We start from the raw sequence: 13,467 nt of genomic DNA on the forward strand, positions 1-13,467 counted from the left end.
AGTTTACTATATGATTGTCATTAGGCACCAAAAAACGTGAAACTAGACCAGGTGTACAAATTAACCACAGCTAGAAGCCTTTTACGACATGCACTCCACAAAGAAAGATTGCATAGCTCTTCACTGTTTTGCCCTTTAAATCTGTGCTTGTTAAAAAGAATCCAGTCAGTGGATCTGGCCTCTCCGCAAAGCACTGAAGTCAAAAAAGCCCTGTTCCCTTTCCTCCGCAGCGTCTCCAGGCGTCTCTGAGGGGAGCCGACCCGTCCGCAGGAGACGTCCGAGCTGCAGAGAAGGTATAAAATTAGCCCCATCTTGGTTGTCAGTCCTTCTCGTGAGTTTATAAATAAAAAGTTTCATGCAGTAACAACGTTTTTCGTGTCTCTACAAAGACGCGTAGTTGGCAAGAAAAGATGCCTGTGCTTCTCTGAGTCCGGGCCGGACTCTGCGTCAGGTCTGCTGGAGAAGAGGACTCTCCACTGGCGAGAGGAGAGGACAGGCACTGAGTCGAGGTGGCGTCTGAGGTTTGGGTGGAGGCGGAGTCTGGAGACCGGGGGGGAAGCAGGAAACGAACGGTCCTCAGCAGTGTCTCATATTCGTATGTGGAAGTTACTGCAAAACACAAAAACATGATGATGAGCTTTAATCAGCAGAGAACAGTTAAAAAAAAGTTTTACATATGATGAAAAATCCCCTTGTGATGTCACAGTGGGAATCTGGTATCTCCATCCATGGATTTCACCTCCAGACTGGAGCTAAACTTCTTATGCAGGTCCCACATTTTTACTCTCTCTCTCGCGAAGGATTGATGTCGACTGGGAAAACTCAGGGGGGCGGGGCTTATTGCATTTAAAGAGACACACACACCAAAACGGAGCGTTCAGAGAGAGTTGGTTTCTACAGGGTCACAAACCTCCTCTGCTGCCTGATTCATGTTATATTTGGACCAAAGCTCAGAAACACTGATGTTTCATTCAGACTGATGACTGATCATAGGTCATAGTCCATTCACTTCATAAAAGTTCATCATCTTTAAGGTCACCCGTCCATCGTCTTGCACATATCCACGACCAGCTTCTAAGGGCAGTAAGCTAACCCTGATATCCCGCCCCCCCCCCCCTCCAATCCAATTTGATCTGCTGATCCCATCGCACACCTAGACTAGGTGCGGGGAACAAAAACAGACCCCACATGAATCCCTGACCAGAGGCCTGACCCCCCTCAGCGGCCCCCTCCGGATGCAGGAAATGACGAGCACGAGTTGTTCATGTCGTTTTCCTTCTTTTTTTAATTTTTAATTTTTTTAAAGCTACCTGAGGACAGACGTTACCTGGCTTGATTCTTTGGTCCGGGAGTGAAAGTGAGACGTGACACCGCTCACTCGATCACACCTTCATTACAGCTGTCTGTCTGGGCGCCGCGGTAATAAGAACTCCGAGGCCTCTTTCCCGGCTAATCTGTGACCAGCGCTCCGGACTGATAAACAGATTTATGACTGGAATCAGTGACTGGATAAATCCTGTCCTCTTCCTGTTCTTCTTCATCACCCTGACTCAGCGAACATGTGACAACAACAACAACAACAACAACAAAGCACGCAGGTCGAGGTACGACAGGAAGTTGCTCCAGGAAATCTGACCTGACGGCAGTGTTTGACGTACCTCAGGAAGTCGGGAGCCTTTGAGATCATGTTCTCGAAGTCGGAGAAGGAGAGCTTGCCGTCTCCGTCGAGGTCGGCCTCCTCGATGGCTTTGTCGCACACCAGCGTGACCTCCTCCGGCGGCAGCTCGCCCTTGGTCAGCTTGTTCAGAGTCTTTGTCAGGTCTTCCTTGCAGATGAAGTTATCCCTGTTGTAGTCTGGAGCACAAACAGATGAGTAAACAACAACAACAATCACTTCCCCCTCGTGTCAGTGAGCAGCTCTGAGAGTCTCACCGTAGATCTTGAAGGCGTAGATGGTCTTTAGCTCTCGCGGTGACGTTTCACAGAGAGCAGAGAACATGTCGACAAAGTCGTTGAAGCTGAGGTTCCCCTCGCCGTCCTCCGAGAACGTCTCCACGATTCTGTCTCTGAACGGGTTCTCCTGTCAGCACACACACAGCATCATTTAAAGTTATTTAATATACTTAAAGGAGAGCTCGCTCTGTTGGGGGCGTTTACAGAGGGTCCTTATTCTTATTGGCCACACCCCCTTTTTTCTTAACTATGATTGGCTATTTGCCTTGCCAGGTGGGTGCAAGTGTGCAGATGTTGCCGTCATCTTGTGCATATGATCAGCCTCATGTGGAGTGTTTTTTTTTTTAGTGTTCCTCTGTGAAGCTTGGATTTTATAGTCACATGATTTCACAGATTTATAGAAGTCGATCGTGATTGGTGCAGACGAGATGCACGCGCAGGTGTGTCATCAGCTCTCTACCTTCAGCTCAGGCATGCTGACGATGAGCGTCAGAGGAACTCGGATGTCCGGGTTGTTGGTGTAATCCAGCGGCACTAAATGTGGAGCCAGCTCTCGGAATCTGCCGTGTAACCTGCAAACGGGGACAAACACAGCGTCACGCGGCGAGCAGAGAAACCTGCGAGCTTTTTTCATCCAGTAGAGGTCGCCCTTGAGCTCCAGCGTGAAACCAAAACAAACTGCTGTTTGGCCACGCCTCCAAACCCCCCTCTCCACTCGAGCTGAACGGCCCTTGTCCTGCATTGTTGCGTTAGCATGCTAATGCTATTCTTCTTTTCTTTAGTGCGTGACTCAAACAGCTTTTGTGCACGAGGGGAGGAGTCGGCCTTATCAGTGAACACCTCCATGTCCAGCTGAGAGATAGCCCCGCCCACTCTGGGCAGCTCCTCTCGAGTGTAGCAAAAGGAGAACCAACCAGCCTTCACAGGAAAACATAGAAAATACTTTTTTATTGTTTGAAGACACAAAAACAACCAAATCACCTTTGAGATACGCAGCAATGTTTTTGTTCATTTTAGGATGAGCAGCCGTCTGTGGCCCTGAGCGTGAAACAGAGCGGGAGGGCGAGGATCGCGTGGAGGGAGGAGCTTGTTAGAGAGAAGCTGCTCTGCTAGTCGAGCATGTTTAAATGACTAAACTCTTCCCTTAGATTCATCTGCTTGCACTCAGATATATTGCTGCTTGTACAGTTTTCCTCCACTGAAGTCCGAGGAGGAGGAGTTTAAGTATCTCAGGGTCTTGTTCACGAGTGGGGGGAAGATGGAGCGTGAGATCGACAGACGGATCGGTGCGGCGTCTGCAGTCATGCGGTCGCTGTATCGGTCCGTCGTGGTGAAGAAGGAGCTAAGCCGAAAGGCGAAGCTCTCGATTTACCAGTCGATCTTCGTTCCTACCCTCACCTATGGTCATGAGCTTCGGGTCAGGACCGAAAGAACGAGATCTCGGATACAAGCGGCCGAAATGGGCGTCCTCCGTAGGGTGGCTGGGCGCACCCTTAGAGATAGGGGAGGAGCTCGGGTCACCAGGGAGGAGCTCGGAGTAGAGCCGTTACTCCTCCACATCGAGAGGAGTCAGTTGAGGTGGTTCGGGCATCTGGTCCGGATGCCCCCTGGACGCCTCCCTAGGGAGGTGTTCCGGGCATGTCCCTCCGGGAGGAGGCCTCGGGGTAGACCCAGGACACACTGGAGAGACTATGTCTCTCGGCTGGCTTGGGAACACCTCGGAGTCCCACCGGAAGAGCTGGAGGAGGTGTCTGAGGGAAGTCTGGGCGTCTCTGCTTCGACTGCTGCCCCCGCGAACCCGGCCCCGGATAAGCGGCAGAAAATGGATGGATGGATGGATGGATGAAGTCCGAGCACCGAAGGCCTTCTGCTCGTTTTTCTACAAGTTGTGTGCAATCTGCACAAGTGTCAACATCCTGAGCGTAAGGACGTGGTTTGAACACAAGCAGAGCGAATACAATCAGCTTCGTCAGAAAGCAATATAAGTTTTTTTTTTATTTTTAAATCAGGCGCTGAATATGTTTGAGGAGAACTTTCTGCAGAATATATCTTCTCCTGCTTTTCCTTTAACACTTCACAGCAACGTGTGTCTGGCTAAAAGAAAATGAAACAAAGGTTGTTTTTTTACTGGTCTGTGCGTTGTAAACGAGAATCAGCTGACTGACATAAAAAAAATCAGTGTGGTTTGCTTTTTTTTTGTCGTCCATTAGGGGCCTCAGGATTCAACTGAAAGTGTTTCATAACCAGCTACAAACTACTCACACTAAGTTTTATTGATTTAATAAAAACATCCCTAAAAGATAAGAAGACATTTTGGCTGCACGCCGTTCTGAGGTCACGATGACGAGATTCTGTGTTCGGTGTCAGTGGGTTTAACGAACAGACAGGCGTGGCTGGTTATGTAAAGCGGCGGTTATCCTCACACTCAGCGGACCCTCATGCACCTCACCTGTACTGAAGGGGGGTGGGGGGGGGGTGGGGGGGGTGGTGTGTGTGTGTGTGTGTGTGTGGAGACGTTTGGGAGCAAACTCACCGCAGCACCTCTTTCCTGGTGAAGAAGGTGCAGTCCTGTAAACACACACACAGTCACAGTGAGTCACAGAGATGCTGCTCCTCAGGGAGGATCTGCTTTCACACCATCAGTCAGCCTCACAGCAGCAGCAGCAGCATCACATGCAGCAGGATGCAGAGGGAGGCTGGAGTTCAGCCAATCAGCAACAGGAGAGACAAACTGCCCTGCCCGCTCTTCTTTATTCCTGCACTCTTTTTGTATTATATACATTCAATGACACAACGCCTCATGCTCACCTGAATAAAAGTGAAGGATCATGACAAGAACACTGCACAGATGTGAGTCTGTAATAACCGGTGTTACCTGATACGCCTCCAGCTGCTCATCGGTGAAGGTTGTCTGCTTGTTGCCCATCCTACTCGGCTGACTTTCCCATCACACAGCTGCATCAGTCCTCTCTGCTCCTGCAGGTCTGTTTAAATCAGTTCACATAACGACATGTCCCGGTCCGACAGGTGGTCCAACAGTCACAGGTTCTGATCCGGATTTTTATTTTTTTTATTTTTTTTTCCCACTTCGTCCTCTGGTCTGGTTGCAGCGCAGAGAGGAAAAATATGATTTTGACGCCTCAGCGGCGCGTGCGGAGGAGGAGGCGGTGCGGGTACCAGAGTGCTGCCTTCAGGTGCTGCTCGTACACACAAGCTCTCATGACGGGGAGTAAGTGACGCTCTACTCAATGGGAATTATTATTCATCTTGAAAAAGATATTGATGATAGAATATGTTGGGTAGATAAATACACAATCAGGGAAACGTACCTCGAACACTTTGCAATTTTTTCTAACTAAATACTTATAAAAAACTTTTAATTTTTACAGTCTGTGGTTTAAACGTCGCCTCCAGGTGTAAAAAGTGAAGCCAACACCCAAGTGCATTAATACTGCATTCTTACTATCGGCCAGCAGGGGGAGACACTCCAAATGGTTGCATACAGAAATGTCTGTGGGACAATTAGACATTTTAAGTGATTGATTGCCTTTGTTATTTTTTTTTCTAAAGAGTTAAGGGTCTCAATCAGCATGTTTTTATTTATTTATTTATTTATTTTACTAACTTTGGCCTTATTTATATTGAAATAGATGATAAAGTAGAACATGTGAGAAAAGGCTTTTGCAACAACCTAAAGATATCTCATTTAGTGATCTGTGACAAAAGCACAATTTGTTTTCGTGTCTATTTGGCTAATTTACAAACTTACAAACTAAGTTGACAATGCCAATTATGGCATTTTTTGGGGACAAAATAGGATGTCAGCGTGTTCCTACCAAATGTTTTGGCACGTGTCAATGTTCTGATTTTATTCCTGAGGTCTCATTCAGTGTAAAGACGTTTTGGGATATCGTAATTTACTTGACACTAATCTGGCAACCCCTGATTACAGAGACTGCTCTGACGTCACCGCGCCAACTGTGAAGCTGGCCAGCTCTGATTTCAACGCTGGACCAAAGATCGTCTGTGTCTTCATGATGATTCACTCCCACAATAAACGGTGTAGTTTCAGTTTTAAAGGAATTCAGTCAATCACACGGGCTTTAATAGCGTGGGACATATTGCCAAATGAAAATAGACCACATTATTCATTACAGTTAAAGAAAAACAACAAATAAACATAAAAGTAACAGGCAGCTGGAGAACAGTATTGTAAAGTGATTAAACATAAAAGCTGCTTATCTTTAACTATAAAGAAATTAAAATACACAAATGTAAAAAAAAAGATGTAATCATTATTTTCTTTACATTTAAAAAATACATTTACAGCTCTATGGTCCTTGCGTATGTACAGTTATATACAGAGTAATTTATTTCGCTATAAGCGTAAAATCACTCCTTGTATCTATCTGCGCATGTGTGGGAGAAAAGAAGCTGTCGGAGTCAGTCATCTCATCATGTCAGACGATCTTTGTGCCGGCTTCTTGTCGTTACCCTGTAGCGGATCAGAGTGAACCCTCTTCCTCGGCAGAATGGCAGGCAGCGCGTGGAGGTCAATGGTGAGAAAATGCCGTTTTATTCAGTGGATAAAATCACCGATAATGATTGGAACTGTGCGGAGTTGTGTTTTACGTGTGAGCGGAGGTGTTGTTATCACCGTCCTGATTATTACTGTCTCTGAACGTGACTTTTTAAACCGCTACATTTAGCACGTTAGCATGTTAGCTCCCTGCGAGTGCCCTTCAGATGATGTAGCTAGCAGAGCTAACGGAGCTGCTACCCAGCACAGTCACGACTTCATCCAGCATGTTTATAAAACAGTGTGCAGTCTAACTTACACATTAACATGTTTACTCAAAGACACATGTGCTTAACATGATGTTATCAGCTCAGATTCTCTCATTATGAGACCCTTCACCAAACTGCATCTATAACTCTACAAATTTAAGTTTAACTTGAGTTTTGAGCTGAAACCAGACAACACAAGTATTGACATCCAACATATGATGATTATTTACCTGTTTAAATGGTCATTTATCTGCACTTATGCTGCTATGGACAAACACACAAACACCACACCTTTTAAAAACCCACAGAAACAGCTTCCAAGTCCATCACTGAGCATGGATGTTCAATTAAAAGAAAATTAGACATTAAAATAATATAGATAACTGAAAAACAGTGTTCATTCACACTCCTGCTGATAAATAATACACAGACATAATAATATTAATAGTTTACTGCTGATTTAGAGATGTGTGTTTTTGTATTTGAGTCTCGTCGTTCTGTTTGTGACCTTCATGTTTGTCTCCTCCAGCTGACCCAGGTGGTGTTGGGGGCGGTGAAGAGACCCGCTCTCTCTTCTTCGGCTTCCTTTTCCAGGGGGGTGAGTAGTTCAGGGGTTGAATACTAAACTTAACCCGACACCGACATCTACTCACACTCACTCACACACACACACACACACACACACACACACACACACACACACTGAACTCCCTGTGTACAGACAATGACACTTTAACAAAGGGATGAAACAGTTTGTTCTCCATATATTTGAATTGTGCTGATTAATTTCACAGTTAATTTAATATTTTTAGTGGATTAAATGGAGACAAGGCCTTCGGTGTCACCCCCCGCTATACAGCTTCCAACTTCCCAGAACTCCGCCTCTCCCTCGGGCTCCCGTCCTTTGCCGCCGGTCTCAGTTTAGTTTAGTTTAATTTGAGCGTCCTCTAGCCCCCCCTGCAGGAACCGATGCATGTTGCACTCTAGCTGTCGTCCGTTAATATTTACGACGCCACTGGTTTGTCTGCGTCGTCTCTACAGATGCAGACAGTCACGCTGATTCCCGGCGACGGCATCGGACCGGAGATCTCCACGGCGGTCATGAAGATCTTTGAAGCTGCTAAGGTGAGTTTAATCCGAGGCTGTCTGTTAAAAACAAAGCCTTTAGTTGTTGTTGTTGTTTTAAAAAGTGTTTGTTTTTCTCCTGCAGGCTCCGATCAGTTGGGAGGAGAGGAACGTGACGGCGATCAAGGGGCCGGGTGGAAAATGGATGATTCCTCCGGACGCCAAAGAATCCATGGACAAGAGCAAGATCGGACTGAAAGGTCTGCACACACGGTCAACTGAACCACGTCACCTCGTTGTTGTTGTTGTTGTTGTTGTTGTTGCTGCGTTCTTTTTGTTTACCGTCCCTGTCTTCTTCCAGGGCCGCTGAAGACGCCCATCGCCGCAGGTCACCCCTCCATGAACCTGCTGCTGAGAAAGACCTTCGACCTTTACGCCAACGTGCTACGCCAACGTGCGACCCTGCGTCTCCATCGAGGGCTACAAGACGCCGTACACCGACGTCGACCTGGTCACCATACGAGAGAACACGGAGGGCGAGTACAGCGGCATCGAACACGTGGTGAGTGACCGGACGGACGGACGGACCAGACACACGACCATCCAGACGAGCTCCTTCTGTTCTCGCTGTGGCGACAGATAAACAAAAGTACTTTTAGTAAGTCGAGACCACACATATCGAAACCAGGACGCACCCGAGACCAGGGCGCTCCAAGACCAAGGACCGAGACCTAAAGACCAAGACACTCAAGGATCCAAACAGAAACCAGACCGAGACATTTAGGGGTCGAGACTGAGTCAAGACCAAGACCTGCTAAGTTTCTAGTGACACCGCAGGCCGCTAATTAGTACTCGCTCTCGCTGGCGTGCTCGTACGTACCCGAGCGAGCATCTTCATCGTTCACTCTTCATAATAATGAAGACGAACGATCTGACCTTCTCAACAGAGGTGAAGTCATCTCTGGGTCGACGCTCCCTCCATGAATGAAAAGTTCTCCCCGTGGTCGCTCCAGTATTCGCTCGACGCCGCTCAGATTCCAGTTTGGCTCGACGGGATTCGACAGAAAATTAAACCTTTTTTTACATTTATTTTGGTTTCTTGTGCTCACGTTCAGTCTGTTGTTTATTGTAACAGATTCCATCTTCCAGTAGTTTCATTTTCCGTCCAGCCGAGAACATTTAAAAAAAAAAAAAAAGTTATAAAGGCGACACAGACGGACCGTGAATGTCTCATTCCTGACATCAGTTAATCGTTCTTTTTCTCACCGGCGATAAAAAACCCGATTTTAATGATGTGAGAAAGTTACGTATAGCTCCTTTATCGTCACGGCAACGAAGACGTTTCACCTCTCCGCTGAACGTCGTCTTCACCTCTGGAGGAGGAGATGTTTGTAGGTCATGTGACGCAGACGGACTGTGACGATGGTCTGTCTTCCTGTAGGTCGGCTCGCGGCGGCGGCGGCGCTCTCGTCTCCCTTTTTGGTCTCCAGGGTAAGAACGAGAAGAACCCGCCACCGTGTGTTCACCTGCACAGTCCTGATGTGGATCAGTCTGTTGACACTGTCAGCTCAGATCTGAACACCCATTTCACCTCTCTGTGTAACGTTAGCCTAGCCTAGCTTAGCATAAAGAATGGAAGCAGAGGGGAACTGTTAGCCTAGCTCCTTAACGAAAAAACAACGATTCTGACTCTGGCTGATTTGAGATGAAGACTGAAACATCAGCATGGATCTGTAAGCTGGCAGTAGACGTCCTGGTTATGTTGTGTGTGATGTCACTTCCTGTGAATGACCTCCGCTCACATCGTCCCTGATGAACTTTGCCTCAATGTGTGCGTCTTACCTCATTATTCTCTCCTTCCACTTCCTGCCTCTTCACCGCCGACTCACGCGAGAGATTCGTCGTTGCTCTACCACATTCGGCGCGATTTACGATGGCAGAAGTAACCATGGCAACCACTGACGATTTAGTCACCTCTGAAACGCCAACAACGACCTTCTTCTTTCTTTCACATTTCCCGTACAACTTTTTTTTATTTATTTTTTTTAAGCGACAGGAGCCGTTTTTAGATTCCGTCATGTAGCGTCCACTTCCTGCTTTGAGCACGGTTGTGTTGGCGTCTCACGCGGGACGCACTCGAGTACACATGACTCGTGCCGGAGACCGCCTCTTCAGGCACCGGTACCCGAGTCCGGTACGTTTGTGCTCACACTGATCACATGAAGCAGACTCTGTGATCCGGGTGAAACCTCAGTCCTGATCCTGTCCTTCACATCTCCTCGGTGTTTCTCCTCTCTCTCTCTCTCTCTCTCTCTCTCTGTGTGTGTGTGTGTGTGTCTGCTCTCACACTGCTGTGTGTGTGTTGTGTTTTAGATCGTTGACGGCGTCGTTCAGAGCATCAAACTGATCACGGAGAACGCCAGCAGACGCATCGCTGAGTACGCCTTCGAATACGCCAGAAACAACCAAAGAAGCAGCGTGGTGGCCGTCCACAAAGCCAACATCATGTGAGTGACGAGCCGCTCGTTCACTCGGCTCACAACTTTATTTAAAAATATTCAATTTACAAAACAGACAATTACAAACCCGTCCCATCCACCAAAAACAAATAGAGGAAGGTTCAGAAAATATATTTACACACAGCTCCAGGAATCACATTTTTAAAAATGAATCCAACCAGAGCTCCTACTTTTCAACACGCTAATCACACGTGTGTGTTAAAGACGCCGTGTTGCTGTCTCTGCAGGCGGATGTCCGACGGGCTGTTCTTGAGGAAGTGTCGCGAGGTGGCCGAGAACTTCAAAGACATCAAGTTCACCGAGATGTACCTGGACACCGTGTGCCTCAACGTGAGTACGAAACATCATGTGACTGACAGGATCTTTACTTTTATAGAAATCAGATTTTTCCTGAGGTCCAGAAATCTTTACCCGAGCTCCTTCCGTGAGCTGTCAGTTATTATTTTCTCACCTTTGCAACGCCGCAGTTATTTTAGTATTTCTGTTTTTCACAGCACGCTGGTTATTTTTGGCTCTTCGTCAGATTTCAGTCCCCGTGTGACTCGTTGCAGCTCGCCTTAAACGAGCACGAGCGTTAGCGGCATAATCAGCTTGATTCTGTTGTTTCCTATTGGAGCGACCTAACAGCCCCTTAAAGCAACGCAGGCGCCATTTTTTACTTCACCATGTTGTCACTGGAGCTGATGTTTGGTTTTTCTGGACTTTCAGATGGTTCAGGATCCAACCCAGTTCGACGTCCTGGTCATGCCCAACCTGTACGGAGACATCCTCAGGTCGGTTTGGTTCCCGTCTGTTTTGAAATGTCGGCGTCTCGTCTCTGCAGTGGAGCGTGAAATGTTGACCTGTGTGTGTGTGCTTCTCTTTTAAAGTGATCTGTGTGCCGGTCTGATTGGAGGACTCGGCGTCACCCCCAGCGGAAACATCGGAGCTAACGGAGTCGCCATCTTTGAATCGGTGTGTTCTTCTCTCCATGTGTTTTTAAATCTTTTAGAATCTCCCGACAGCTCTGAATGTTTGTGGGTTTGATCACGTTCAGGTTCACGGCACGGCCCCCGACATCGCCGGCCTAGACATGGCGAACCCCACCGCCCTGCTGCTCAGCGCTGTCATGATGCTGCGTCACATGGGCCTCCACAGCCACGGCAACAAGATCCAGGTGGCGTGTTTCGACACCATCAGAGACAAGAAGGTGAGACTCTGACGCTCTGAGGGATCGGACTTCTGAACGTGTGTAACTATGACAACATTACAGTTTTATTTAAAGGGGACATATTATGAGGAATCCACTTTGACAGTGTTTTGAGTGTCTGTCAACCCACAACATGTGAAATAAATCCATCCAGTTATTTATTTGTGGTCTGACAACACAGAGAAAAATGCTCCGTTTCTAATTTGATCCCCTTGTGATGTCACAGTGGGATTCTAGTAAAAAAAAAAAAATCCCTTCCCCTGGTATCTCCACCCATCGACTCCACCTCCAGCCTGGAGCTAAACTTTCACACTTTCACATTTTTATTCTCTCTTCAGAGGAGTGATGTCTATACTGGGGAAAACTCAGGGGGCGGGGCTTATTGCATTTAATGAGACACACACACCAAAACAGAGCGTTCAGAGAGAGCTGGTTTCTACATGGTCACAAACCTCCTCTGCTGCTGGATTCATGTCATATTTAAACCAAAGCTCAGAAACACAGATCATTTAGACCACAGGGGGGCGCTGTTTGGAAAGGTGAAGAATACGTCCCCTTTAAGTGTAATTAAACTGAACAGCATCATCGCTGTTCATTCCCTCATCTTGTTTTCATTCGTCCTCTGCCCTCTTTGATTCCCGCGGAGGCGGCGTATCATGCTCCTTTTGTCGTGCCGCGGCGATCCAAAAACACCCTTTTTGGACGGTTGTTACCATGGAAACGGTCTTGTCTTGACGCGGCGTGTTGTTGTCGTTGTCGTCTCAGGTGCTGACGAAGGACCTCGGCGGAAACTCCAAGTGTTCAGAGTTTACAGCGGAAATCTGCCGTCGCATCCAGGACATGGACTGAGCCTGCGGGGAGACTCCGCCCCCCACACAAAGAAGCCACGCCCCCTCCTCTTCCTCCACCTCTTCCTCTCTGCCAACTGGTTTTACATCTCTGAGGCTGCAGGGACACAGTCAGCTGAGATGCTCTGAGCTTTTTTTTTTTTTTTTTCATTCTAATGTATTTACATGAAGAGTGTTCGGTTCTTTTCTGTAACGACGTGACGGATTGTGGAGGGGGCGGGGCTTCTCTAGCAGCTACTTTTGATTAGTTACCATGATGAAACATTCACAGCAAACAAGCGCACAAATATCTCATGACCAAGTTTGAATGAAACCAGTACAGGAGTGTGTCTTACTCAAAGGATCATCTTAATAATATCAACAGTCTCGTTTCGGATGTTTGCTCTTTTTTTTTAACAGTGATGCCGTGTAGCCGTTTCCTCTTATTTATTGTTTCCTGTTACTGTCTCATTGCTGCTTTCTTCAGTCTCAGAGATCTACAAATATGTAAATGTCTATATAAAGAAAGAGAACACACTGCTCCGGTCTCTCTGCTGTCTTTACACATCCTCACACATACAACTAACGCTGCTTTATTACACTATAAATCATTAAAAAAGGGCTTTTTGAAACGAGTTTTCAGGCTCTTCTTTTGATAAATGTTTCCTCAAATATGAGAAGAAATCCCACACGGCTTATCCAGCATAAAATAAGGCATCATCAGGATCAGGATCGATAGTTCTTAGGAAAATGGAGCCAACGTGACCAATTGGTGCGAAAAAAAATCAGCTCATTTGCTTGTCAAGTTTAATTTTCTGGAGATTTTCCCTTCATGACATCACAAAGGGGCAGTAGCCCCTCCCCCCAGGTGGGTGACACTCCCACAGCTAGGCGTTTGTTCTGCCCTCTGAGTCTGCCTTCTCACTGTTTATCTTATCGGGGGGGCTCAGAGTGTTACACAAATGCTAATTATATACAAAACTGAGTTAGCTAAACAGAAAAGTAGCAGCCGCAACGATTTTGAAGAAAGAAAATGACTTGAATAAGTTAAACAAACAGCAGCAAACTTAAGCTCTAAGAACAGATAAAAATACACTGAAGTGTCTGATGTATGAAAGAATAATGA

General features: G+C 46.9%; 2 protein-coding genes across 3 annotated transcripts; one reads left to right on the forward strand and one right to left on the reverse strand.

Moving 5' to 3' along the window:
• Positions 1 to 288: 288 nt before the first annotated feature.
• Positions 289 to 4,973, reverse strand: LOC306821103 (calcium and integrin-binding family member 2-like). Of its 2 annotated transcripts, XM_079339299.1 has the most exons (6): positions 4,829 to 4,973; positions 4,487 to 4,521; positions 2,414 to 2,525; positions 1,933 to 2,080; positions 1,659 to 1,854; positions 289 to 609 (listed from the first exon to the last, which is right to left on the reverse strand). In XM_079339299.1, the coding sequence occupies exons 1-6, from the start codon at positions 4,877 to 4,879 to the stop codon at positions 588 to 590; spliced, it is 564 nt and encodes a 187-aa protein (XP_079195425.1). In that variant the 5' UTR covers positions 4,880 to 4,973; the 3' UTR covers positions 289 to 587. The 2 variants fall into 2 exon arrangements, with proteins under 2 accessions (XP_079195425.1, XP_079195424.1); XM_079339298.1 differs by lacking the exons at positions 4,487 to 4,521; positions 4,829 to 4,973 and having other exon boundaries at positions 2,414 to 3,047.
• A 1,428-nt stretch (positions 4,974 to 6,401) lies between these two features.
• LOC306821099 (isocitrate dehydrogenase [NAD] subunit alpha, mitochondrial-like) lies at positions 6,402 to 12,881 on the forward strand. The gene is given in 12 exon segments (XM_079339292.1): positions 6,402 to 6,512; positions 7,271 to 7,339; positions 7,783 to 7,866; positions 7,952 to 8,066; positions 8,168 to 8,238; positions 8,240 to 8,368; positions 10,180 to 10,313; positions 10,553 to 10,655; positions 11,034 to 11,098; positions 11,195 to 11,279; positions 11,362 to 11,514; positions 12,280 to 12,881. Coding segments are annotated over 12 exon segments (1,119 nt in total). The 5' UTR covers positions 6,402 to 6,485; the 3' UTR covers positions 12,364 to 12,881.
• The last annotated feature ends 586 nt before the right edge of the window (positions 12,882 to 13,467 follow it).

This window comes from Symphodus melops (genome assembly GCF_947650265.1).
Source record: "Symphodus melops genome assembly, chromosome: 3".
NCBI lineage: Eukaryota > Metazoa > Chordata > Actinopteri > Labriformes > Labridae > Symphodus > Symphodus melops.

Excerpts from the sequence above, each read along its gene's own strand:
- LOC306821103 (XM_079339298.1), bottom strand. The coding sequence starts at position 2,695 with ATGCAGGACAAGGGCCGTTCAGCTCGAGTGGAGAGGGGGGTTTGGAGG. Across the intron at positions 1,855-1,932 it reads CTACGCCTTCAAGATCTACG|ACTACAACAGGGATAACTTC; the intron begins GTGAGACTCTCA and ends TTTGTGCTCCAG. Across the intron at positions 610-1,658 it reads AAGGCTCCCGACTTCCTGAG|TAACTTCCACATACGAATAT; the intron begins GTACGTCAAACA and ends TGTGTTTTGCAG.